The sequence below is a fragment of the Falco cherrug genome, chromosome 7 (genome assembly GCF_023634085.1).
Source record: "Falco cherrug isolate bFalChe1 chromosome 7, bFalChe1.pri, whole genome shotgun sequence".
NCBI lineage: Eukaryota > Metazoa > Chordata > Aves > Falconiformes > Falconidae > Falco > Falco cherrug.
In genome coordinates, this window is record NC_073703.1 from 6843387 (window position 1) to 6869608 (window position 26222).

General features: G+C 43.3%; 1 protein-coding gene across 1 annotated transcript in view; it reads right to left on the bottom strand.

Annotated features, from left to right (window-relative positions):
• The window catches only part of ALDH1A3 (aldehyde dehydrogenase 1 family member A3), a 36939-nt gene that overhangs the window by 3616 nt on the left and 7101 nt on the right, over positions 1-26222 (bottom strand). Inside the window, exons 3-12 of the mRNA XM_055717015.1 lie at positions 23479-23619; positions 21138-21267; positions 19966-20027; positions 17080-17208; positions 14547-14660; positions 11431-11533; positions 10199-10383; positions 4554-4718; positions 1808-1965; positions 548-622 (exon numbers count right to left, since the gene is read on the bottom strand). Coding sequence (XP_055572990.1) covers positions 548-622; positions 1808-1965; positions 4554-4718; positions 10199-10383; positions 11431-11533; positions 14547-14660; positions 17080-17208; positions 19966-20027; positions 21138-21267; positions 23479-23619 — 1262 coding nt within the window. The remainder of the gene's footprint in view (positions 1-547; positions 623-1807; positions 1966-4553; positions 4719-10198; positions 10384-11430; positions 11534-14546; positions 14661-17079; positions 17209-19965; positions 20028-21137; positions 21268-23478; positions 23620-26222) is intronic.

Genomic DNA, 26222 nt, shown 5'->3' on the forward strand with positions numbered 1-26222 from the left:
GGACTGGAATGTCTGGTAACCATGCTGCAGCAGGTCAGGCTGGGGAAGAGGGACAGAGGGTCATTCTATAATTTAGTAGGAAGCTTGGAAGGTGGGAGGTAGCATGATTTTGGAGATCATTCCTTGTTGTTCTAGCTCCGAGATTAGAAAGTCAGAGGTGGGAAGAGTTCCAACTAGGAGCAACAATACAGCGGTCAAGGGAGGCCCAGATAAAGATGGAGGGGGCTTGGGGTGGATACCAGTGGCCCCCAGCCAAAATGCCATACTTATCCCTTGATCTAAAAAGCTAACTAGTAAGGAAAAATGCTTGCAAGTGGAATTAGTTGCACTCTAGTTATCAAGAGCTTATAAAGCAGGTGAAGGTACTCCTAAAGGCATTGCTCACATTCTCACATCTGTGCTTTACATCCACGCTGTACTGCCTTAGCACCTCCCTGTGCAGCTTACTGCAAGCCTGGTAGTTTAAAAGCACATTCAACAGCATTTTCACAGCCACAATTACTGCAGTCACCATCCACATATAAACAAAATACTGAGCAAAACTTACAGTTCTCTGCCATTGCCTGACATTTTAAAGCCACCAAAAGGAGCCTGTGCATAGAGCGCATTGTAACAGTTGATCCTACAATAAAAACATCAATTGTAAAAAGACAATTCATACCATGGAGAAGCATGAGGATGACAACAACAACAATACAAAAAAGGCTGAAATTTGTCAGTTTTCTCTTTATACAGTTCATTCACTTGAGAAGTTGGACTTTAGCAATAAAATCTTATTTTCCTACAGAAAAAGAAAACATTTGAGTGGTACTCAGTCTGACCTGCATCTCACTTCATAGTCTGTAATGGCTAAGACACTCATGCTTGAGCTGGAATTTATGCTGCGTTCAGAGCTGTGCTTAAAATAAATAGTCCAACCTATTCCCTAGTTTCATGAAACACATTCTGAAATGAACATGTTTGCTCAGAAAGCTCTCTAAACACCCACAAGCAGACCCCACCATCCACTTCCAGGTATAGAAAAAAGTTGGACTGCATTAGACAACTGTGTCGCAGTAAAAGGAAAGCACAAGCCCCATTTCTATAGATAGCAAGTAGAAAAAGCTAATGCAGATACTTCCTCAGCATCTCAGTAAGATCAAATGACTGAAGAGAGACAGGTATGGCTTCGTGCCGTGCACCTTCATGTATGTACAGCACATGTACCATTCAAAGCCCAACATCCCATTTTCACGTAACTATTACTCAGAGGCAGATTGTTCTGGTGCCAACTCTTGAGATCAATCCTCTGTATGCATCAAAATCAGACATCAGATCAAATTCCTATCTTGAGTGGGGGAAAAAAGTCAGGATTCCATCTTTAAAATGCTTTTAATGTAAAACAGAAATTTTGAAAGCAAAAATAGCAACTTATATTTCTGACAGTGATGTGATGCCATCTACTGTCCATACTGATTTGTGCAGCTAAGACCTCATCTGAGGCTACCTCAAGATCGTAAGAATTGCACTTTTCTGCATACAGGCTTTTGAAAGGCATCATGTCTGGTGGAACTTACTACATTTTCAGAGTTTTCCAGATGAAGAACAACACTGATTGAATTAACAAACAGTTCATTTCTTGCCAGACTGTCTGGTCCTTGCCACCTCATTTGGATGAATAGATGTTGCTTCTAAGCAGAATACCAAGAATTAAGCAAACTACTAACGCATCTTACCTCCAACACTTGCACGTGATTCCAAATCACAGATCTCTCTCCCCTCCCAGGAAACAAAACCACAACCCACACGCTGGTCCCACACTGCTTACCAGACTGTTCCTGACTGCAGTGCAGAAGCTAGCGTTAATGCTCTGTCCAGATTCTTGGTGAACACTGCAGCTGTAAGTCCGTACTCGGTACTGTTGGCTCTTTTTATGACCTCTTCTATACTCTTGAACTTCATAATTGGCTGAACTGGCCCAAAAATCTGCACATATCAATTAAACATTACTACAGGAAAACCTTTGCAAATCATGGTAATTTTGAAGTAATCAGAATCAGATCCTTTGTTTGGATACTATATTTAAAACGTTACATCTTAGCCTTCTAGAAGTCACTGACAGACTCTCTTAAAAACTACTAATTAAATTGACTTCAAAGGAAGTACAGTGATGTGTTATTGTAGTTAATATATACTAAGGTCCAACAACTAATGGATCATCTATAACAATCAAAATAAGCAGAGTTAGATCTGGACACGTTTCAAATGATTCATCCTTACTCTATTTACGACTTTCCTTTTGAACTCAGAAGTTGAGTATACCCAAATAGTAAATGATATATTTCAAGGATTGCAAGTCTTCTTCCTTGGTTTTAACTCTGATTCTGACAATGCATGCAGTTTATTTGCACGCATTGCATTTACCACTTATTTGTTTGACCACAAATTTGGCTTCCCAGGTTGCCAGTATGAAGGCAGCAGGCATACACAATACTTCCCAACTTCTGGGATGGGGTTTCTTATCAAGTACAGTATCAAAGGTGCAGCCCTTTTCTGGCTGCATGGTCTTGCAGTACAATAAACTGGGAAGGATAGCACAAGAAACAGGAGAAGGACTTGGAGGTGCTGGCAAACAAAAAGCTCAACATGGCCTGACAATATGCGCTTGCAGCCCAGGCGGCCACCCCATAACCTGGCTGCATCAAAACCCGTGTGGCCAGCAGGTTGAGGGAGGGGATTCTCCCCCTCTACTCCAGTCTGGTGCGACCCCACCTGCAGCACTGTGTCCGGCTCTGGGGCCCCCAACAAAAGGACATGGAGCTTTGGAGCAAGTCCAGAGGAGACCGTGGAGATGATCAGAGGGTTGGAGCACCTCTCATATGCAGACAGGCTGAGAGACGTGGGGTTGTCCAGCCTGAAGAAGGCTCTGGAGAGACCTTATAGTGGCCTTCCAGTACCTAAAAGGGGCTTATAAGAAAGATGGGGACAGACTTTTCAGCAGGGTCTGTAGCAATAGGATAAGGGGGAATGGTTTTAAACTAAAAGAGGGTCCTAAATTTCTTCGTTTTGGGAGACCCAGGTACTCAACTGGAGCCTCGATCCTAGGCAAAAGACAAATGTACATTTGCAACACAGCCGCAAATGAATGAAACTGGATAAGCATCATGAATCATGACTTGGGATTTGGAATCAGTTCATTAAAAAAAAGGCCTGTCATGGGATTTCCAGCTCTTATTCCCTCTATTTTTAGAATGTAACTCATGCCCAGGCTGACTGCTATCTTTCCCAGGTTCCTTAGAGATTCTGTGGCAGATCTGAGACATCTAAACATTTTGCCAGGAGTGAACAGTAAGCAGCCCCATAAAAAGCACTAGGCTAAACTATAAAATACAAGTGCCAGTTAGACTTTGGCAACTACTTATTTTCCTTTGGGAAACATGATGAAAAGTAGATTAACTTCTATTTCAAAGGAATATCTCAGGATCTAATCACATGCAGCTTGTTCAATTTTTCTGCATATGAATAATGAAAACCAGAGTATTAGATCTGCACTTTGCTGGCTTCGACCATGTTTTCATATAGGAAAAAAACGGTCAGCCTCAGGGGATTTCACCATGAGAACAGAATCTGGGATTATTTCAGACACTACGGCTACTCGAGAAAAGTTCTTCAGTGGCAGTGTAGCAGGGCCATTCCTTCCCTTCTCACCAGCTTCAGATCCCAGAGTTCTTGTCCTACCTTTCTGCAATAAAGCAATTCCTTTTTTACAAAGAAGCAGAGCAAGAACACCTCTGTCACTTCGAATCAGCATGTTCTGCAGCTGAGCAATTTCAAGTCCGCTCAGCAGGAGGTGCCTAAGAACACACAGGATGCACAACCATCCATCTGCATAGAGTGGGAGAGCTTAACTTTGTCTCCAGAAAACCTTCAAACTTCAGGGCAAAGAATACATAGAATTGCTCTAGCCTGCCACAGTTTCAGTTATTTTATTCCGTCCTTTATATTTCAAATCAAGGATTCAGACAGAAACCCCTCCACCAACACTATTTCTTATTCAGAAGCAGCATTCACACAAGTAAAGCATGTACTTATATATTCTGCATTTATCAAGTTCTCCTGAAATGAGACCCAAAAACTTTAGGGTAGTATTATCTACTATGTTCTTATCTGGGTTTCTTATTGTCCAGTGAATGCACTCACAGAGCTACTTCCCTTTTGGAAAAACAAACAAATGAGGGAAAGCAGCAAGACGTGAGAAAGGGCTGGCAAACAGACATCTATTAATTGCACAAAAATTGCTGCTAAAACATTTTGACAGTTTTTATGCCTGTTCTGCTCTCCCTCTTCTCCTCCCACAATTCCCACACACACACTCATACACTCCAAATTGAAGCCAACCTTGCAGATACTTCATTAGTGGAATCAATTTCAGCATTAGGCACTTGTTAGGACACTGAAATAAGTGAAACTTCTATTCTTCTCTCAGGTTTTCACTTCAAACCACAACCATACCTCTTTTCTTTCCCATTTACAGCAGCAAACACATATACAGGTTCAGGTGACTTGTACTGTACCTCTTCTTTGGCGATACGCATGTTGTCAGTGACCTCCGAAAACACAGTGGGTTTTATAAACAGGCCTCTGTCTTCAATGGCAAGACCCCCACACTCCAGCTTAGCTCCTTCTTTCTTCCCACTTTCTATCAGCTCCAGGATTTTATCAAACTGTTTTTGGTCAATCTGTCAGGCACAAAATGAAAAGAAACAGACAGCGCCTTTATTATCCCTGTTCCAGAGACCGGAGCCATGGTATGTGGCCCAGGGGCACATTTGCAGGGCACTGTCAAAGCAGGTAAGTTTACATCTCATTCTATTACACAGCAGTCAGGCAATAAGCCCGCTGAAAGACAGGACGTGGGCACAGCCCTGAGCCACAGAAAACAGAAGGTGAAGTTACACATGATAGTTTAATCTGATCTAATTGTTTGCTGCCACATGGAGGGGGTACCCCTGCTTTCCCTTCCTCCACATCCCGGATATGCCCTCCCATGGCTCACCTCACGCCAGCCCTGGGACTTAGTGGCCTTCTCCATGCACTGATTTAGCTCAGTAGCACCATGAGAACAGCCTGGGACAGGGTTTGCTGCGCTAGCAACCTCGGCGAGCTCAGCAAGGGGTCTGACTGCAAAAGAATCAGCACAAGGGAGGGAGACTCAGGGTCTAGGAACTATTAAGTTGACATTGCTGTAATCTGCAGTTTCACCCACAGCTATTCGTCCCCAGCTGGAAGAACCCAGCGAGCTCTGCCTCCATCTCTTTCCACATGTGCATGCTATATGAACAGCCTCAAAGGTAAGCCCCGTTAGTGGGGTTACTTCAGAAGAACTACTGCACTGAAGCGATACTTTTACAATCAGAACCACCTTTCACAGATCTTAGAGACTAGTACCATGCCAGCACTTTTTGGTTCTCTGGACTGGGAGCCATATCCTCACTTTTAACTACCAACCTTGTCTAGCTCCTCCTCACCCACACCTAAATATACGGTAATTTCATATAGCCAGTACTGTTGTGTTACGACCTTTTAAAAGACAGGTTTCAGTAGGGGTAGAGAAAGGCCAGCCCAGTTACAGGACACTGAAGTTGCACAGCTGTGCAGCCCTGCGTGAGGACTTGGAGGAGACATCACATACTCCACAAGCACAGTGGGTCATGGGCTGGGAAGAGGTGCAGAAGCCCACAGCACTTTTGATCAGCACTGATCCTTCTTTTGCGTTCCACATGCAGCAGTGTACTGCAGGTACTGTCAGGTTTCAAGCAAACAGATGTGGCTATTCGCATGATGCATAATTAAGCGATGAAACACCTCACCACTGCACACTGTGGATGGTATAAGACTTATGGAGATGTTTAAAAAAAGTAAAACTAACAGAAACTTTGACAAATTCATTGAGGTGATTAAACGAAAGACTTCACCCATTGGTTCAAGGTGCCCTGGCAGCTTGGGAGGTTATTCCGGATGCCAGGTATCTCCAGATGCTTGTACTGGCTCAATACCCTTCTCTAAGCATCTGTTTTTATTTCAGCAGGGCCAGTTGCCAGTTGGGACTGTTTACGTGGAGTGTTCCACGCTCAACTCCTCCAGATTACAGACTATATCCTGTCCCTAGTTAATCCTGGCCACACGCAATCCAAGTTTTCATGCTTTTAGACAAGTATCAAAGCTTCAGGAAGGTGTCCTTGGGGTACTTCTGGTACACAGCAAAAACAGAGAACAGCACATCTCCTGTCACACAGATGTGCGTATCATATGCACTGTGGACAGCTTGTACTAAGCACTCATGTGCTCTCATGTGTTAAGATGCTACCCAAGAAAACACTTAATACATGCTACTGCAGGAGGAAATGTGTGCCCTTGTGTAGGATACAGCATGTCAGATAGTAAGTTTGGCAGGTGTCATACATATCGTCTGTTTGTCTGGTTGCTTAGTTGCCAAATGTAAATAATTTGAAAATATCTGCAAGTGCTTTCCATCCTGGCATGTCTGTGATCCAGACCAATCCAGTTCATCCACTTCACATCACAGAAAACAAAACAAGGATATTTATACAGCTGTAACTTGTTGCAAGGCAAACTATAGTTAGATGAAAAGACACTGGGGAAAGAAAACATTTGTAAAAATGACATGCAAGGGTGGAACTGTTTGTCATTGTAACTAGAGCTTGCAAGGCTTGTTTAAATTCTGTCCCCTACTCCACTATTATTTATGGATCGAGCATTGACTTCTATTAAAAACACATGACCTGGTAGAGCAAATTCTACTATTTGTCCATCTAATTCAAAAAAGAAGGTGGCTTCTAAGGATCACCGCAATACTGAAAATCTGAGACCCCTCCAAATCTCCATATCTTGCTTCATTTAAGTCAAGACTGCAAGGAGCAGATTTTCCTTTTCCAAACCTAGCCTTTGTAATCCTACAGAATCACCCCACAACTGTGTCCAACAGACTGTTGGACACAGACTCTTTCTACTTACATATTTTACTTTCATGCTTTAATCCTAAAGAACACAAGTGTCTACAGTCTAAGGAAAATATTCACCATTCTAAAAGATCAAACAATAGGTTTGGGTCTGAATGACTACTGGCTAGCAAGTGCCATGAGGCATCCTTAGTGCTTATTTTGTGCCTGTAGACCAGAACTTATAGTCCACAAATCCCAGTATTTGGGGTTCTACAATAGCAAAACTAGTCTAGTTGTTGTTCTAATCTAATCCCTGTTCTAGTCCATGAGGATGTTAGTCTCATCTAACACAGCCTGCTGTTCACAATTGTATAATGCACTGGTTAACCAGTTTACCATCTGTGCAGATTTACTTTATTGCTTCCTGTGATACAGCTCACAGGAATCCAACGTTTAAAAATGCCCTTGGTCTGCATTTGAGGCTGGCACCCTACCCAAACAGTCCTGATCGCCCCTCAGGTTTCTTGTGGCGTCCTTTGAATTCCAGCCAGCCAACATAGTCAGACACATGTGAGTTTTGGAGAAGTCTCATCAGAAGCATGCCTCATTTCTGTTTAAGTTTAATACTGTTCAAATGTGACCTAATTTTGATCAGAACAGTGCAGCTTATATCAGCATAACCCAATACTGCAACTGACACGGTCTTTTCCTCACACCCATGCCACAAGCATCCATGCCAGTGCACAGTAATCCACATCAGGGAACTGACCTGAGTAGAACCTTTCTTCCTCGCTTCCAAAAAGGCTGGATTAGACCTGAATTATCCAGTTCCCCAATCTAGTTCATAAGCGCATTGATTTAGGAAGAAACAGCTGCACACAGGACCACTTTTGCAGGACTAGCTTATGGCAACTTTAAGTTCTTGGGGAACAGCATTATCTGTCACCCCATGCTGTTCTGCACCAGGTTGTCTCAGCAGCTACTTAGAGCACTATGGTCAGCTATGGTGCGGCTTGGTTTCACCAAGCACTAGCTCTAAGTCTGGACTGCAGAAGCTCTCCTGTTTCACATTTTCTGAACTCTTTATAGGTTGCAGGTCCTATTGTCTGGCTACAAGCACTTGGAGCTGATGTAGGACCAGGAAGATCATGAGCTACAACTACTGTCAGCCTAAAGGCTGGCTCAAACTCCTTCCCACTGTTGGCTTCTAAGCCAGTGATCGTTCCAGAGTGGGATCTACATAGAGGTATGTGGCCATTTTTGTAATGCTGCTGTGTATGTTCACCCTGACCCACACAGAAGGAGGAAAGTAACGGCCTGGATCTGAAGCCACTGAGGCCTGACAGAGAGAGATGAAGGAGAAGAGGAAGACATTATTTTTCCTGGTGATTCTCCCTTATCCATCAGTTTGAGATTAAAAAACTCTCACAGCAGAACAGGTTACCTTCAGGAACAGAGGAAAAATCTTATCTGGAAACGTCACATTTGAACAGTAACTTGTGGGCAGGTGTGAATCTTTGCTACTTTTGGAGGTATTTTAAGCCCCTGTGACACTGCATCCTTTCTCTCTTCTGCTTGAATTTGTGTGTTCCATTGTACAGCACAGGGTCCAGACAGCAAGCAACCATAGCTGCATAGGAAGTGGTTGTTCCCTTGCACTGGCAGCCACATGGAAGTTTTGAGATTAATGGTTCCCTCCCACTCCAGCAACACCTTCCCATCTTGGGCTTGACAGCTGCATGCACAGAAGTTCAGGCGGGTGTGTGGGGGGTGCTATCTCTCCTAGCTACAAGTGTAACAGGTAAGCCAGAACAGGGAAAGAGGACAGATGGGCCACACTTAAAATCTGACTAGATGCTGCTATTTCAACTTAGTTACCCTTAATTATAGCTCTGTATGCACAGTCTCCCTTAAGCCCCAGCAGTGATACCAGGGGATGGTGCTCTGCCATAGTGCTCACTGGGAAGTGCTCTGACAGCCTGGTAAGAACTGGGATGAACTGAAATAAGCAGCCCAGTTCTATATGTTCTGCTCACTGCAGTGTTTCACCCTTTGAAACCTCACAGCTACTCCCTGTGATTTCCGGGGCTCTTCTCATAGAATCAACAGTGTCTGTCACAGCAGTCAGGTGAACATTGTCTTGATGGGACAAACTATAAATGCAGCTCACTTACTGCTACTGCTGGATAAGGTTTAGGATGATGTAATATTAAAAAAAAAAAAAAAGAAACAAAACAATGAACAAACAAACCTGAAATGCTGACAGCCCTTAACAGAAGGTAAGAGCAGAACTTAAAAGAGTTTGAGGGTCAGCTCATCTCTGCTGAAGCAAGTTCCAGCATGGGATTATTTTCCTAAAATTGCTAAGCAGTTTGAAATCTCTTTCTAGGCAAGTTACAGCGACAGATGTTGCCCTAGCACGAACAGGGGATATACATCACCTTATTCCCTGTGCATGAGGACATGCAATGAGGCTTTGCCATGCATGAATCATGTGCAAATGGGCCTAGATCCAGATAAGGGGAGGCAGACATCCTCATAGCCATCCCTTCTCTGAGGGATCCTATATGGTATCAAGGAAGAAAAACTCACAGTGCAGTACCGAGAATAGGAGGCCTAGGGTATAGATTCCTGGGATTCTCCCTTTATTTTTGGTGGCCAACAGTGGTCCTGTTAGAAGATCTGACCCCAGGATCATCCCTCTCTAGAGCTCTCCACCACAGCTCAGATTACTTTGGAAGTTAAAAATAAGAGGAAGGCTCTGGAAGCATTGATGAGGCTGGTCATGACAGCAGCTTGGCATAGTTCTTCCTCCTAATTCAGCTGAAACTTCTCCAAAGAATCAGAAAGGGAGCAGAGGAAGAGAGGGAAAGTGGGGACTCGTGAGTCCCTGTGCTCTAACTGTCATCACCAACACAGCCAAGTAGCTGAACGGCCATTTCCACAGCTGTGCTGCTCTTCTGTGCATTGCTATAGCTCAATGCAACATGCTTCGTATTACTGTACCAGAGAGACAGCCCCTTCCATAAAGCTGGATAAGAAGTCAATTAAATACATTTGTGTTTAAAAAAATTACAACATAACATTTCAACGGTTGTGATTAATAGATATTTAAAATAGAAAAATAGAGCCATGGTACATTACTCACCCCTCAGCAGTTCTTCTGGGACCATATTTGTAAGGATAATATTTACACAAGGAAAATTAAACAAAAACACAACCAAAAACCAAACAACTGTTCTCAGACATACAGTTACCTGGGGCCCTTGTTCAGTTCTGGCATCAAAGGGGTCTCCAACAAGTCGCTTCTTGGCATACTCCACACTGCGCTTGACAAACTCCGGATATATCTGCTCCTCCACAAACACTCGGGAGGCAGCCGTGCAGCACTGCCCTTGATTGAAGAACACGCCTTGATGGGCACATTCCACTGCCAAGTCCACTGCAACACAGCCCAGGAGGGGAAAGTGTTACCACATGCACAGTTTCAGCCTTCCACTGTTTCCAGACTTGTTTTTTTCCTTCTCTTTTAAAAGCCCCCATAAAAAATGCTGACAATGGTCCACACCCATTGAAGGCACTCACAAGGCCTCATACTGCCCCCAAACCAGATCTCTTATTCTTTCCATCCCCCCTTCCTGCCTTTTGTCTCAAGGTCTAGTTTGCCATAGCTCCTGATACTTTCTTCCACAAGGACTCACTGAGGGCAATAACCAGTTTTTCTTGCTGTGGGATTTCAGATGTGGAGTCCTAGATACTGTGTATTGGCTCCTGAAGACGAGTTTCAGCAGCCGTTGTTTGGAAAGCAGGGTGCCCTTCTGTTGTACAGCCAGCTCAGACCAGGTCCTTGCAATGCTTACTATTAGCAGATGGCACAAATACCTTTGGCTTTCAACCTCTGCTCTGCAGGAGAGTGGAAAGTTATTTTCCCCAAGCCAAGTAAGTTTTTTCCAACCACTTTGGTGGTCACAAGTCACACGTATCTCCTAGCACTACTCACTAATGCAACAAAGTCACGACAGAACATGCGAAACGAGTCCTGCAGACCCCCAGGAGGGAGGTGAAGGCTGGATTAGATCAGGTCCTACAAAACTCTGCTGTCACAGGAATGCCTGCAGAGGGGCTGCGTTTTAGAAAACTGCTTTTCTCCAGCGGTTGGCTTAGGCTCTGCAGTACTGCCAACCAAAAAGAAAGAACCACAAAAACAGAAATGCATGAATGCAAGATTGATCTGCAACTGCAGCCATCCCCAGGGAAGGCAACAGTATAATGATCTGTTCATTTGCCATGGGAATGGTCCCTGTGCTGGGCAAGAGGCTCCAGCAAAGCAGAACTGTATCCTGCTCTGGGACAGAGGTTTCCTTCAGCCTTTGGGGTGGATACAGTGGCAAACACCAGCCCTGCTAGCTGCCAAAGGACAGCAGAGACACACAAAAAGCACCATGCTCAAAGTCTCTTACAGCAAATAAACACAGCAGCCAATACTTACAGTCCGCATCTGCACACACAATGCAGGGGTTTTTCCCTCCAAGCTCTAACGTCACCCTTTTGAGGTTGCTTTTAGAAGCAGCTTCCTTGATCAGTTTTCCAACCTGTAGCATTGAGACACAAAGAGGACATGAGCTGTTTCCCCTGAAAGTCTTAACTCGGTGTGTCAAGTGTGATGCTAACAAGGGCAGAAGAGCCTGGTGGGTGGCTGAAGCAAGCAGTAACACTGAAATGATTTGAGTTTCCTACTGCTGTGATCTGTTGGGTCAAAACCAGCCCCAGAATTAATGTTTGGTTTAGGCAGATCTGAAAGGGCAGCCTATATGGGAGAGCTAAAGGAACCATATCCTGAAGTTATCTGCTACCCAGAGCTGCAGAACAAGGCATTTCCCACGCAGTGTAAGCTAGATTGCCAGCATTGCTCACTATGGGGCTCTGAGGTTTGTGAGTTTTGCTTTTAAAAATTGGGAATTCAACTTCTTAGAGTTGAGTTCTGTTACCACTCCCATACCAGAAAGCGATATAGAGATTTTGACATTTAAGAGAAAACTACTTCTTTCTGACAGTTTAGGCTGAGCTGCTCCACACACAAGAACAGTTGAGACATGTTTCTTCCAAGGCATTACCTGAGGATATCAACAGACAAACTCTGGCTAGCTCTGCTGTGACACTTTCTGCCCAGGAACCTGCTCTGACCATTTGGTGGAATTTATCTGGCCACCCTCTCCTGAAGGAAAGGATTTACTTTGCTTCCAGAATTTAATCAAAATAATGTCAAATCCCCCCCCCCCCCGAAAATTGTTTCATATCAAATGTTTTCCCCAGATTCTGACTGAATGTGCTATTTCTTTTTTATACTGGTAACACCAAAACAGCAATTTCTCTTTCCATTTTAAAAAATGAAATTCCTCACAAGAAGAGCATAAACCAAACGTCCAAATCATTTAGTAATCTAATTTTGTTAGAAACAGTATGAGTTAAAAATACTTTTTAACTGTGGTCTTATATTTGAATTTCCTTATTTTGTAACTGGTTTTCTTTTATTTTACCTTTGTGCATGGCAATTTTAACTTTATTTCTGCCTAAAAGTACTGTTGCCCTGGAGTTGAGCTGTGAGCAAGGAAAGCATGGGGCAGCTGGCTGGCAGTTACAGGTCTGCACTTCTCACGGTTTGCCTTTGTAAGTTAAGCAAGACTCCCGAACCTAGAAGTACAGATCATCTCTAGTCACTCAGCAGCCTAGTCCTAGAGACAGCAGAAATAAGCGATGCATCATGCTGCAGATACACATAGCTTCACAGGAGGCATTACTACAAGCTAGCTGGCCGAAGAGGAGTAAGTTAATAAACTAAGGGAAAGGAAGAAATCTAGATGGGAAAATACTCGTGGAGTTTAAGAACAGTATTTCCAGGCTGGCACTGAGCCCAAGCTGGGGCTTAAAAAGTCAGTCAAAATATATTTCGAATTAGCTTCACTTCCTGGCTCAGAAACAGTAGCATTATGCTGCAAATACTGCAGAGATGCAGCTGAACTCACAGATGGGTGGAGGGGGAAGAAAACACTTCTAAATTACACATGCATTAGCAAAGAATCTGTCTCCCTTGGTGTTTCCTGCACACCCATGGATTAGGAAGACAAGCACAGCTCTATAGGAGTTTTTTGCCTACAGGCTCCAGCAGCTGAGATTTTCCTTCTGCCCCTAATCCACTGGATACTCCTTTTTCATTAAAAACCCAAACAGATCCATGTGGGCTGGATGAGTCTATAAGCTCTATTGTTTTTCACACAGCCAGCGTCTCATCTGGACTAAAAGTTTATGATCTAGGATTTGGAGAGAAGCATGTAACTGGGTAAACTCCAACTATCAAGAGAGTAAAAGCTCATTGTGAACTTTTACTGTATTGCATTGGTGTTTGTTCCCATGATCCCTATATAGAAACAGAGGCTTAACACACCTCCTCCTATGGGATAAGCAAAGCAGTGAGCATGTATACGAAGCCACTAGATGGTACTGTTGTTAAATGCAGCAGCTTTTGGCTGGTTGGTTAAGAGTTGCCTTTACCGACCAAGAATACTATTCAAGGTAATTTGTCATCATTATACATTTAGATTACACTCTGCAATTATGAGGATAGACATAAGAATTCATGAATTTGGCAAATGCTCAACAAGAACAATGTTAATCAAAGAAATAAAAGAGAAGAGACTATATTTGCCTCAACTGCACCCATTGGTGTCAGCATTTCCATTCTTTGGACATTGCCTGTCTTCAGGGGGTGTGTGTATATGGTAAGAATATATATGTGTGTGTACAGAGCAGCGAGTGGAAAAAATGTTCCTATTTCTAAGCAAGCTTTTGTCTCATAATTTTCAGCAGTGATTACTGGAGACAAATTTGTTTGCATGTCACAACTGTGCTCCATTCCATGGACTAGGCCAAGCCATGTGCTCCCTTCCCCCATGTAGGTACAGAAGATGGCTGTAGGTGTCTGAGAGTGCACTCACTTCCACCGCTCTCGTAAGGAAGGCAGCTGTAGCTATTTACAGGTAAAAACTGAACAGAAGGTGCTTTACTGTGCAGGTCTCAAATGAAGCTCAAATGTTAATCCCATCCACGTCAGCAGAGGAAGTCTCAGGCACAGGGCCATGTTATTATTTAAGTCCTAGTTCCTCAGAGGTAACTAAAGCCGAGGAAGAATTGTTCAGGGCTCTGACTGACATGTTTTCCAGCCGCACATGCTTGCAGGGCAGGACTGGCAGGCAAACTTGCCCAGAAGCTCCAACAGGTCAATGACATGATGTCAAGTCACTGCCAGCCTCCCATGTAGACTGTCTTACCTTATATCAGAGCATCTACTACTTACAGTTCTTACAGAAATGTGGTGGTTTGGCAAAACCCAGTTTAAAAGAGATGTGGGATTGTCACAAACATAAGAACCTGAATTAGACAAGTCCCAAATGCTTCTGAGAAATCTTTTTGCACGGAATATGTTGGAAAATGGTGTTCAGTATACAGAAATCACCAACATTTCATTGGTCCAGTCTTATGTGGATGACAGTTTTAGAAAAGAATGCAAAAAAGGAACAGCAGGTGTTTTATGAGAAATCCATCACCTACCTTCGTTGATCCAGTAAAAGCAATTTTATCAATGCTGTGATGGGTAGAAATAGCAGCTCCAGCTGTGGGGCCGTAGCCTGGCACAATGTTCACCACACCTGGAGGGAAACCCACCTAAAACAGAGGTTAAATACAGCTCTGTAGAGAGAGAGTTTGAGCACTCTGGCGCGGATCTGCACTCTGGAGAGTGCAATTCAGCTCTCAGGAAGCTTGAATTAGTTGCACTATATTCCTTGCAATTAAGAATTGCACATTGCAGACAAGAAGCCCATACCAGATACATCACTGTTTTCCAGACTTTCCAGTAACATGGCTGTGTGCTACCAGCTGGAGCAGATGTGGGTGAAACTAACAGCCATGCTTAAGAAATGCCAAGTTTCAGTAAGAATTCTTGGAGAAGTCCCAGTTTCAAGTCAAAAGAGAGTGAGTCTTTTGGCCAAACTTGGCCCCCAGCTACTGCTGTGCAGCTGGAGCCAAGGGGTAACTGAATGAAAGTTTGTTTTGAACAAAGGTTGACATTTGTGGTTCTTCAGGGGCCAGAGGGATTAAGAAGTCAGTAAAACCTCACTAGATGATGAGGCTAATAAAACAGGAATACAAGAGCAGATGGTAACAGACTTATGCCAGTTTCCACCACATTTACAACCTAGATTAGCCAACTAGTAATTTTGCCAAGAGAGACAAATGGCAAAACTTTAGGTGAAATTCTAGTGTGAGGAGAACTGTGGGACTTACTGGTCTGTTTTTACTTCCTGAAACAAGAGTTTCAAGGATTATGCTCTTTCAGGTTAGCCTTCTCCTACTACTGATTGCACAAGGTTATTTTCCCCACAATTTCTAACAACAGAATTGCAGAATATTAAACGGTCACTTCATTTCTTGTGGCTTTTTAATATAAAATCTCAATAAATGCAGTTGCTCCTTCCTAATACAGAAAAAAATGGAAGCAATTGCTCATATAGTATCTTGCAAAAAATTATCTTCCTAAGATTTTTTTTTCCTATTTTTTCTTTTCATAAATTGAAAAGGCAGTCTGATTTCTTCTATGGATGTGACAATGATAAATGTGAGTTTAATAGACTTTACATCTTGGCTAAAAAGTTTTCAAGAAAATATCGCGTGTCAAACTGTGCAAGTAATGGTGTTTGGAGCCAGCAGCAAAGCCACAAGGAAACAAAAAATTGGTTCAGGTCATCCTGAGCCAAAAAGTTTTTTCTGTTTTTCAGCAAAAAAGAAAGCCCAAATATTTCGGTTGGCCCAATATTATTTCATTGAACCTGACACATAGCTTTGTTGTGTGGTAACATCTCCTGCATCCTTTTAAAGATGGGGAAAAAAAGTTTAACTTTTTCTTCTGAAAAACTGCAAAGAATTTAGATAATTTTGGGTGGACAAAGGAGAATCTTCAAATAAAATTATTGTGCTCTAATTACACTTCTGCCTTGAAGTTCAATTGTAAGAAACAGGTAGCTTAGACTTTCAGGTCAAAAAAAATTAATTTCACCACAACTGAATAGTTCTTTTGGGGGGAATGCTATGTTCGTGTTTGGGGAGCTGTACATCAGAGTGAAAAAAGCGGTGGTGTGGCAGGTCTAACTAGAAGTCATGACTACTGCACCCTATGCTCACTCTTCTTCTGTAATCTTACTAAGTCAATTAACTGTAGGAGATACTTAACTGGTAGTATTTTCGCACTGCCTTTCCTGATGGAGGAGTCCTAAGTGTCAATTATTAACATATCCTTCTATTTTCTCCCAGGCTAAACCAAGAAAATACAAAATCATCATTATCATTTGACTGAGCCTACAAACAGACTTTTCCATCTGAGAGGCAAAAGTGTATCTACAATCCTTTTAGTTTTCCTCACAATCTGTTACACACGTAGCTACAGGAAGCTGATGTGCTGACCAGTGCTGGAAGGTACTGTACACCTCCTGCCAGCTCTGTATGATTAATAGATCTGAGGGCACCTGAGATCGTACCTGACAAGACCTAAACCAACATTTTGAAATCACAGCCTATGATCTTCCCTTTATTTCATTATCAAACTGGTTTTACAGGCCAGGCATAGCTAAATTATTCTGTGAACTACAGAAATTAGGAAGAATGTTCTCCATTGCACTCTGTCTTGGTTGAATTATCATGCCACTTTAAAACGGTACAAACACAACGCTCATGTCTAATCACACCCTGGTTTTGTCCCACTGTCTAATAAAACTGAGCGGTAGTCTTTCCCTCATTTGGGAGGGGGGAAGACAAGGCAGAGGAATAAAAGCACCATTTTTCCTCTGTGCAGCTTCCTAAGAAAGGAAAAAAAACGTACAGGTTTTGTGATCTTTGCTACCTGCCATCCAACTTCTGACAGTCATGAAGGCCTTTTTAAGAAAAGACTGAAGACAGAGGTTGTTCTCTCTTTCCTCTCTGAGGCTTTAATGTCTTTTAAACCTAAAAACCTACACAGCCAAGTCAAAATACAGTCTTGCTTATGACCTTAGAAGAATAGTATCTAGACAGCATGTTCAGATTGCCTTACCTCCTTGATCAGCGAGCCAATGTACAGCGATGTGAGAGGAGTCTGTTCAGCTGGCTTAATAACCAAAGTGTTTCCACAACACAGTGCTGGTGCCATCTTCCAAACCAGCATTAGTAACGGGAAGTTCCACTGCAAGAAAACAAGGCTGGTGTCAGATCAGCCCAGCACAGTCACCAATTCATTTCCATGCAGCATTTCCCCCACCTTCACACAGCCCAGGGAGAAAGAAGCAACTGGGAGAACAGCCACAAAGAGAAGCATCTGCTTACAATACTGTGTTTGCTTGGCCTATGGAGTATAAATTCCTTGATTTCCCCCTGAGATCCCAAATACTGCTGGCAATCCTCAAGCTAATCCTGTAAGTTGGACAAACCTCTGCATGATGTGACCTCATTCTTTACAGGAGTCTGATCACACTTTGTATCGGATTTTGGCTGTTCACAGAAATAGCATTGGAGGCAGTGTCCCAGTGCTCACTTTTGTACAGTGTCCTTATGTGGAGGAATTATGAGGTGCAACTGCTCATTGGAAAAAAAAAAAAATCATTTTTCTGTGTTAAGTATTGGCTGAGTAGTTTGGAGTTACATAATATAATTTTACATAATATAATTAAATTCCAGGTTTATAACTAGGAAACTTCAGTGTGTTGTTCAGTCATAGAAATCCAGGAGAGGTCTTAGACTCCCTTCAAACTATATATTCCTCTTTTCCAATTAGTTTTCTTATTTGGAATTAGGAACCAGTCCACATCAGTTTCCTCTGTGCTAATCTCTTTCATGGTCATGTGTATTTGTAGATCTTGGAGACTAAGCAAGAAGTGGAAAATCTAGCTCACACTGAATCTCAGAAAGGTCATTTGGCAGCAGAAAGGATTTCTTCATTAAAAATAATTAATGCTGCTTTAGGGATGATGGAAGCAGGCCAACAGTGAGGGGACTTCTCGTCAAGACTCAAGCCAAGGGCCTTCAGCTATCGACAAAGAAGCCAAATATGTTAGGAATCTACAAATTCACACTTACAAATAGATTTGCAGTGGAACTTTTAAAAGATGAATTCTGTTCAAACCCAGCAGCCCTGAGACAAAGCAGAATATAGTCTAATGTGCTATTCTTCAACTTGCCTCTCCCTCCTTCCCAGACCTCTTCCGTTTGAGTGATCTTCTCCAATGGCCGCATCCCATGATTTGCTCATTTGTCTTCTTCTCCTAAGCCTTCTTGAAGGCTTGACTTTGCAGCTTGAGTCATCCACACCTACGCTACTCTTCTACACTTTCAGAGTATGACATAACTCCATTAGGAGCTTTCCATGGCAGAATGGCTGGTGAAAGTAATGGTAAATGACTCCAGGGCTGCCTCATGACATCACCTTGGGATAAAGTTCAGTCATATGCTGCACTTTCTAAGCACTTCCCTTGCTCAGAACATTGGTTTAAATATAGTGAAGCCACAGGAAAGAGGGAGACTGTTAATTGGTCTAGGGAGACATATGCAGGATAGTGACAGAATCTCTTTAAATCAAGTAGGAATATACAAATCCACAGACTGTTGGTGTTAAGAGATCAAACTGGGGAAAAAATTGAAGGGGGTTTGTTCTAAGTAAACTGAAACCAGATGTGGTTTTGTTGACCCAAATCATCCTTTTTACAAACACAGTGTTGAACTTGAATCAAATCTGGTTCTGTTCTATTGTATTTATCACTGATACAGAGTCAACCTGATATGTCAAAAGTCCCACTATGTCCCCTTATAGTGGCCTTCCAAAGCATCCTACGTGTAGGCTTTTAAAGGGATAGCTTCTAAAGCACTGCTGAGTGCCAAAGGTGGCTAAGTGTGACAGGGAGATAACTTTTAATTGGCGATCAGTGTGAAGAAACTGATGTTTTGATCTCAAACCATAAATTCTAGTTGCTCAGAAGCAGTCACATTGTTTGGTCAGCCAGAAAAGCTGTGCAGAAGTCATCAAGCCAAACATTCGATAACTAGTACTGACCATCTCCCACTTTGCCTCAACCTGACATCACTGGATAGACTGTACCATCTTATCACTGGGGATATAAACTCAGTCTTGCTGAAGGAAAATGCAAAATTTCCCCAGATACCTTTCAGAAGTGGTCCAGACCTGGTATTCCCAGGATCCAGCAAATCCAACACCCCACAAACACCTCTTTCAGTCTCTCCTATTACCTTATCCCAAAAGCCAAAATATCCCATGGATTCTTATTGATCCGAGTATCCCAACAGAAAACTTTGGCACAACACCACTTGCCTCATGACCTGTAGGATACCACATTCAAAGCATTTTACAACCAGACAGGAACCAACTATGTCTCTCATGTAGCTGTAAAGTCCTCCTAGCTGTCTGTTTAAACAGAGCAAGCAACACGCACTGAAAATGGAGGTATTCCACAAACTAGCCACACTGTCCCCTCAGCAGAGAATGAGACCTCAAGGAAAAGAAAACTCTATTCAGTGAGATTTAATCACAGAAAGCTCAGAGACCAGTCAGGCGTTATTAATAGCGGATATGATTTAAAACCCAAAACTATGCATCAGAACTAGGCAGCAAAAAGCTAGCACACATAATGACAAGATGGTTGCCCCAGCAGTACAAGAGTCAGAGAGCTCTGACTGGTCTCTGGTGGCTGGTGTCAGCCTTAGAGGAACAGAGCATCTGATTAGGAGACCCACCCTTCCATTGCAGAGGACTTTGTGTTGCCAAGAGCAATTGGCATGGGGGTAAACCAATAAACTACATCAGGCAACTGAAATGGGAGTTCCCTGCAGAACAGCTGTACTTAACTAGGAAGCAAATGGCTGCAGTAAAAGATGGGGTTGTGTACTTCTTCCAGTTCTAAGGGAGATGCAGGGCACCATCACTGCTACTTACTGGAGTTATAGCTCCACAGACACCCATCGGTTCATGCCTGGTGAAACAGACAAAATTTTCATCTGCGAGACAAAAGAAGAAAAGATGACAAAACAGTCAAACCCCTTGCTTCTACAGAAAAAATGTTAAGTCATCTGCAAAATAACAGTTTGGGGACAGGACTAAAACCATATTAGACAAAGAAGCCTATGTCTGTTCATCTTAACTCATGCCTCTGGGGCATCCCAGGCAGATGAAGATCTCTTTGGGACTAGGTCTTGTGTTAGCCCTTGTTAGTCTTGTTAGTTCAGCCCTTCAGAGTCCTTCCTCTGGTGACTAATTTTTGTCTGCAGTGCCTGTCCTTCCTATCGCCTCAATGACCACCCGCAGGAACAAAACAGGCTGATTTTGAAAATACATCATATTGTTCATTGTGCCATATGGATCATCCATTGCCTTAACTTGTTCTCTCTAAACCCATGTTTGAACTTATATAGCTGAGCTAAAGTGTTCTGTCTGTCCCTGCCACAACAGTGCCGTGCAACTGCTCTGGCCCTGCAGTCTAGGAAACATGTTGAAAAACCTCTTTCAAGTGTCAGAAAACTTGACAGGGTCCCTCTAAGCTCAGTGCTCTGGCTCCTGAGAGGAGTTAACATCTCAGACCTTCTCTGTAACAAAAGTTAAAAAAAGCACTACACAATCTCTCTAAACATCTGTAAGCTGGCAATGTTAGGGATGCAGGAATGTCAGCGAGGTGAGAGATAATGGTGAATTCCACATCAACCCTCTTCCACATCCCTGTGGCATCTAAGACAGCACATGCTCTGTTGCCTTCATACAATTCTCCCTAGAAACCGTACTTACACTCTCTGCCATCTTAATTAATGTCAGTGATACTTAATGAATATACTCCCCTGTAACATCAGGCTTTTTCTTTAAGAATTACCCTGAATTTTAAACCAAAAAGGTTTCTCTGTTAAAAAAGCGACAAAAGAGCTCATCCATTATTTTCCAGAGATCTATCCAGGCATTGACATCGTTCTCTCATTAGTGTAGATCTTGAAACCCAGCGCAGGCTGTTTTTGTAGGTTTTCAGAAGCCAACCTTTCCATACATCTTCCCAGCAGGCCTCCCTCCCACTCCCTCAAGCCTGATCCCATCCCAGGTGTGAAACCGGGTCTGAAGGAACTTACCCACTGGGATAGTTCTGCCCTGAATTTTATCAGCCCATCCAGCATAATATCGGAGTGTTTTTATACAACCTTCCAGGTCAATGAAATAAGCCTGCAGAAAAGGTTTTCCTGTATCCATTGTTTCCAGAGTCTGAAATAACAAATTGCATGCGCTGTCAGACAAGTGAATGTTTTCTTCCTTAAAAAAAAAGCTTTTTGAGAAACTTTCTCAACTTTATTTTGCTTTATGCTGCAGACATGGGGTTTTCTTCCCTTTTATTTAAAGAACAAGCTTGTTAACACAAATAAGGTAGAAGGGAGACTAGACCCAGTAACCCCGAGGCATGCACAAGTTGCTTTATTCAGTGACTGCAATGAAAGCACATCTTTTGGAAGCCCCCAGAAGGTGGCTGTGGGTGGGATACAGGGCTGCAGTCTTGGGCACTGGTCAGAAATGACGTGAGTGTTGTGACTTCACTGTAACTGACCCTCTGACAGAGATGTTCTGGATTCCAGATGGTGTCACTGAAATCAGTCAGACCCACTTTCCTTTTATTTGAAAATCTATTTTTTCTACTTCACAGCCCTGAAACCAACTGCTGAAAAGCTTCTTTTATCCACAGGATGATAGAGAACACATTTCTCACAGAGTTCTGGTAAAGTAACCTTTGGGCTCAGATCTGTGCTGAGACGAAGGCAAAGCAGAAGTTGCTTCACTAAAGCTGCACTGATGCTGAGCAGCTCTAAATGAAGTCCAGTCTCAGCCTGTGTCCCTCTCACTGTTCTGGACATTAGTTCAGTGAATGCTTTGTTCTCTACTCAGGTCATTAAATGTGATATTGGTGCAAATAGCCAGCACATCCATAAAGGAAGTACTATCCCTTGGTAGATTGAAACATCTTTGTTTACATATGAAGTCATACCCTGTCATCTTCCACAGACATTAGGGTCCAAACAGCACTCAAACAGACATTCCCCTTGGAATGACTAGGATTGTTATCCACTCTGAATGTCTGCTCGAACAACTGATTTTTTTATAAGTCATTACTTAACATGCAGCCAAGGCAGCTATGGCTTGTTTTCTGCAGTAAAAACAACAATGCCAAACAAGCCCTCCCAGATCAGAAGGACAGCAGAAAGCTTGAAATGAGTGCCCTGGTTGTGGAAAAAGGAGGGTCCTCTGAAGTCATATCAAAAAGCGAGCAGAAAATGAACAGGGTGTATTCACACACACAAATATGTATTTCTTCCCTTTTAGTTGCTGGATAGAACTGCCTTCCGACCTGGATTTTTTCAGTTTGTCTTGCTGAAACTGGAAGCTGTCACATGGTTAAGAGACACTGTGTTAGAGAGAGTGATCCAGCTCAAAACAGTCGTGCAAGTACAGGCTCCTAACATACAGGGGATATGCTTAAGTCCCACTGACCTCAGTGGGACATTAACTCAGGAACTTACACATCAAACAGCACCAAATGTCATTCCCCTGAAGATAATCAGAGCCTAAGTACAGTGTTGAACTGGTGAGTGCTCAGATCCAAGACCTTAGGTATGAACAGACAGCAGCTTTAAAGTTGAGATGCTAGGATCTGTGGGCACAATTTGGAAAGATGTACAAGGCCCATAGAGCCTAAAGGCTTCTACCAACTGCAGCATATTTTAGCTCAGGTCCTACTCCCCTTTTCTGCACCAGAAGGACTCCTTCAGGACAGGATGGGGAATCATCAGCAAAAGCTCATCAGTGTAGAAGTCCAAGTTAACACAGCTTCTTGGTTATGAAGAGATTTTCCTGAGCCAGTACATTCAGTAGGGAAAGAAATAGTTCCCACTTACATACATTTTAAACTTTGGATGACATCCAGCAAGAGAAAAATTCTCTTTCCAGACCCCCATTTTAGGGGAAGCAATTTGCACAGAAGTTGAACAGGCCTTGCATTTTTGTAATAAAGGATCAAGTCAGTTGTGGTGGTTCGTGGGGGTTTTTGTTTCATTGTTTGGTTTGGTTTTGTTTGTTGTGGGGGTTTTTTGTTTGTTTTTTTTAAGAGAAGAGGTAGGACAGTTATGAACATTGATGGCTGATAAATTTTCAAAGCAATAAACTAAGAAAATGTTTAAGTAATCACTTCAATAACTAGCTGAAGTTTTGGAGAAGTCAACTATATAGAAGAACAGCCAGCCTTCTAAGACTCCCTAAAATCATCCTGCAGAAAGAGGAAGGCAAGCCATGACTCCTGCATACTCTTCTGCCCTTCAAAAAGGGAGAGAAAAGAAAAGCATTAGGTAGGTACGGATACAGCAAAATCAGAGGGATGGAGCCAAGTTACCAGCCAGCTGTCGCCAGTTTATCACTGCTCACAGTACTTACTGCCAAGATGACTCTGTCTCGCTCGAGAAGATCAGCCAGCTTGTGAAGGAGTCTTCCTCTGCTTAGGGCATCCATCTGTCTCCACGGAGACCCCCTCTGGAATGCTGCCTTTGCTGCTTCCACTGCATTATCCACATCAGGCTGGAACAGCCACATACACAAGAAAACTTTAGGTTACAGGGAAGGAGGTGGACAATGGCACAGAAACCCCACCAGGCTGCTTCCTAGATGATGCTGTGGTGGCTAAAACCACGTTGTCTGACAAAACCACTTCCATTTTGCTCCCGGATTTGGACCCAAGCCTGCAATACATTTCTGATTTGGCCCAGGCTCAAAAATCTTGAGGTCAGAGTAGCAATAGGGTCTTTCAAAGGTAATTTTATGCAACTGGTTTGCTTATAAAATAATCTAGAATCACATTCCTGTCAATACAGAATGTAAGTGACACAGGGGGAGGATGGAGAAACAAGATCCCAATTCTGCTCCCATTACAGCTTCTCTAAGCATGGCAGGCTATTGGCCTGCACAAATCATCCTCCTCTAAACAAGTGTGGGAAGGAAAGCCCCCCATGAAAAGAGATCACGGTCTTAGCCAAGGGAACAATCACAGATCAGATCTCACCATTCAGTCCCACTGGAACCCATGCCAGTAACAGTTAACACGCTGAGGAAGCCCCCTTAGATCCTAGATCACACTGCCAGAACATTTCTACCAGATTGGAAGGGGGTTGTCGTTCAGTGCTGTAACAAAGGTATTTCACCTACACAGACTGTGCCCCTCTCCCTTTGTCTCCCAGCTGTTTTACTGTGCTCTGGACCAAATCTAACTCTGCTTACCCAAGTTACTAATGCTCAGGTGGGCAGCAAATTCCTTCTTCCCACACTGACACCGCCAGAGAAGCTTCATGCATTGCTCTGGCTACAGTATGCCCTCGACTCCTCCCTTCCCCCCACAAACATTGATTTAAAAAAAAAGTGAAGCCAAGGGCAACCTCCCGACAGAATGAAATCAATGGGAACACTGCCATCAACATCCATGAGGCCAAGACTGTACCCCAAGCATACATAAAGCATACTTTGCCCTGGCTTTCAACAGAATCCTGCTGTATGTAATGTCTGGCACAGCCCACGCCTCACTTCAGCTGATGGAGAGCTTGTACCTCGCCACAATATGTGGCTCAGGGGGGTTGGAAAAGAGGGAGGGTTTCAGGCCTTTATCAGTCCTCATAGCACTTCACCAGTTGCTCTCACTTATGTCTTATCTCAAGTCTTGTCTTAATACAGTGAAAAAGTACACCTCTGCACTGATCCAACAAGGTCTGGCCACTCTCTCCTCATGGGGAAGTGTGTGGTTGTCAAACAAGAAAAATGTTATTGTGAGGCATGTCACTTTCCCACAGCAGAAGTTCATGGACAACACAGCAAGTCATCACCCATGGAAGTGGCACCTTACACTAAATTCAGCACCTTTTCTTTACAAGAAGAGTACACAGCTTTAAAATAGTCTGACCTATACTGCTGGGAAAAGAAATCCACCCTCTTAGAAGGACACTGATGGGGGAAACCATGGAGGAGATCTGTGCTCCAGTCAAGCAAGGGTGCTGGCAAGACAGAGGTGGCAAGCAGCCACAGCACAAAGGCAGGCATGTCCTGCCTGGGGCCCATCACCCACAGGCAGAACAGGCCTTCAGAACGGTTCACTTCAGTTGAGTTCATCCAGATTCAAACTGGCACACCACAAAAGCCAGAAGGCGCTACCAGCCACCGCACACTTAGGTACTCCCCATCCTGCCTGCTGGAATGAAGGCTAAAGCTGCAAAAAGGCAATATTTTATGTGACAAAGCAGACAAAGAAACACAGGAAGTGTGTTGGGTTTAAACAAGTCTTCCCTTAGCAGCAGTTAATTAGCTTCTGTGACTAGGCTGGAAGAACTAAGGTGCAGAGCATTGGGTCTGCAGTGGCACAGGCCACAGCACCGCATGCCCTTGGTACTGAGGGACTTTCCACTGCCCTGGCACTCACAGAACAAGGATGAGATTGGCTCTGTGGGCAGAGGACTTCAGTGCATGCCCAGATTTTTCCCACCATCTAAATATGGGAGCACCTGAGCCCTGCAGATACTAGTTGTCTTCATTCTCGCATGTGCTGGCTACACAAAGCAGCCTGGAGACTGCAGTCACTATCACACAACCAAAAAGGCTTTCCCAGAACAGCCTCAGGGGTAACACCACCAAGTGAGATCTTGTGAGTCTGCACAGCCTCAATAGGCCTGAGAGACCAGCAAAAACAAGGAAATTCTTCAGAAAGGTTGAAATGCCATTCTTAATCCATCCTGTTATGACTAGGCATTAGGGGAGTCTGAATGGCATGTTCATTGCAGGCATGTTGCAATAGGTAGGCACAAGGCGTGACAAAGACTTGTAACTGTCAAGGTGCCAGGGACACACTGTGGTACACAAACAACAAGGAGGAGTTCTGTGCATTCGGGTGCTCAGTTCTGATCTATACAGAGTTACTGAGCATTATACAAAAAAACTCCACTAAGAGAATATTAAGACTGCGAAGTCAAGCATCACAGCGTTGGGAAATGCCTGCAAACTGTCATACCCACCTTGGATGTTTGCATTATGATACAACCCCCAGTTACACAACTGCATATCATCTTCCCCTGAACAAACTCACACCGTTCTTTGTTCTAAGCTACCTCCTCCACCTGAAGTCCTGCTCATTGCTGCTCCATTTC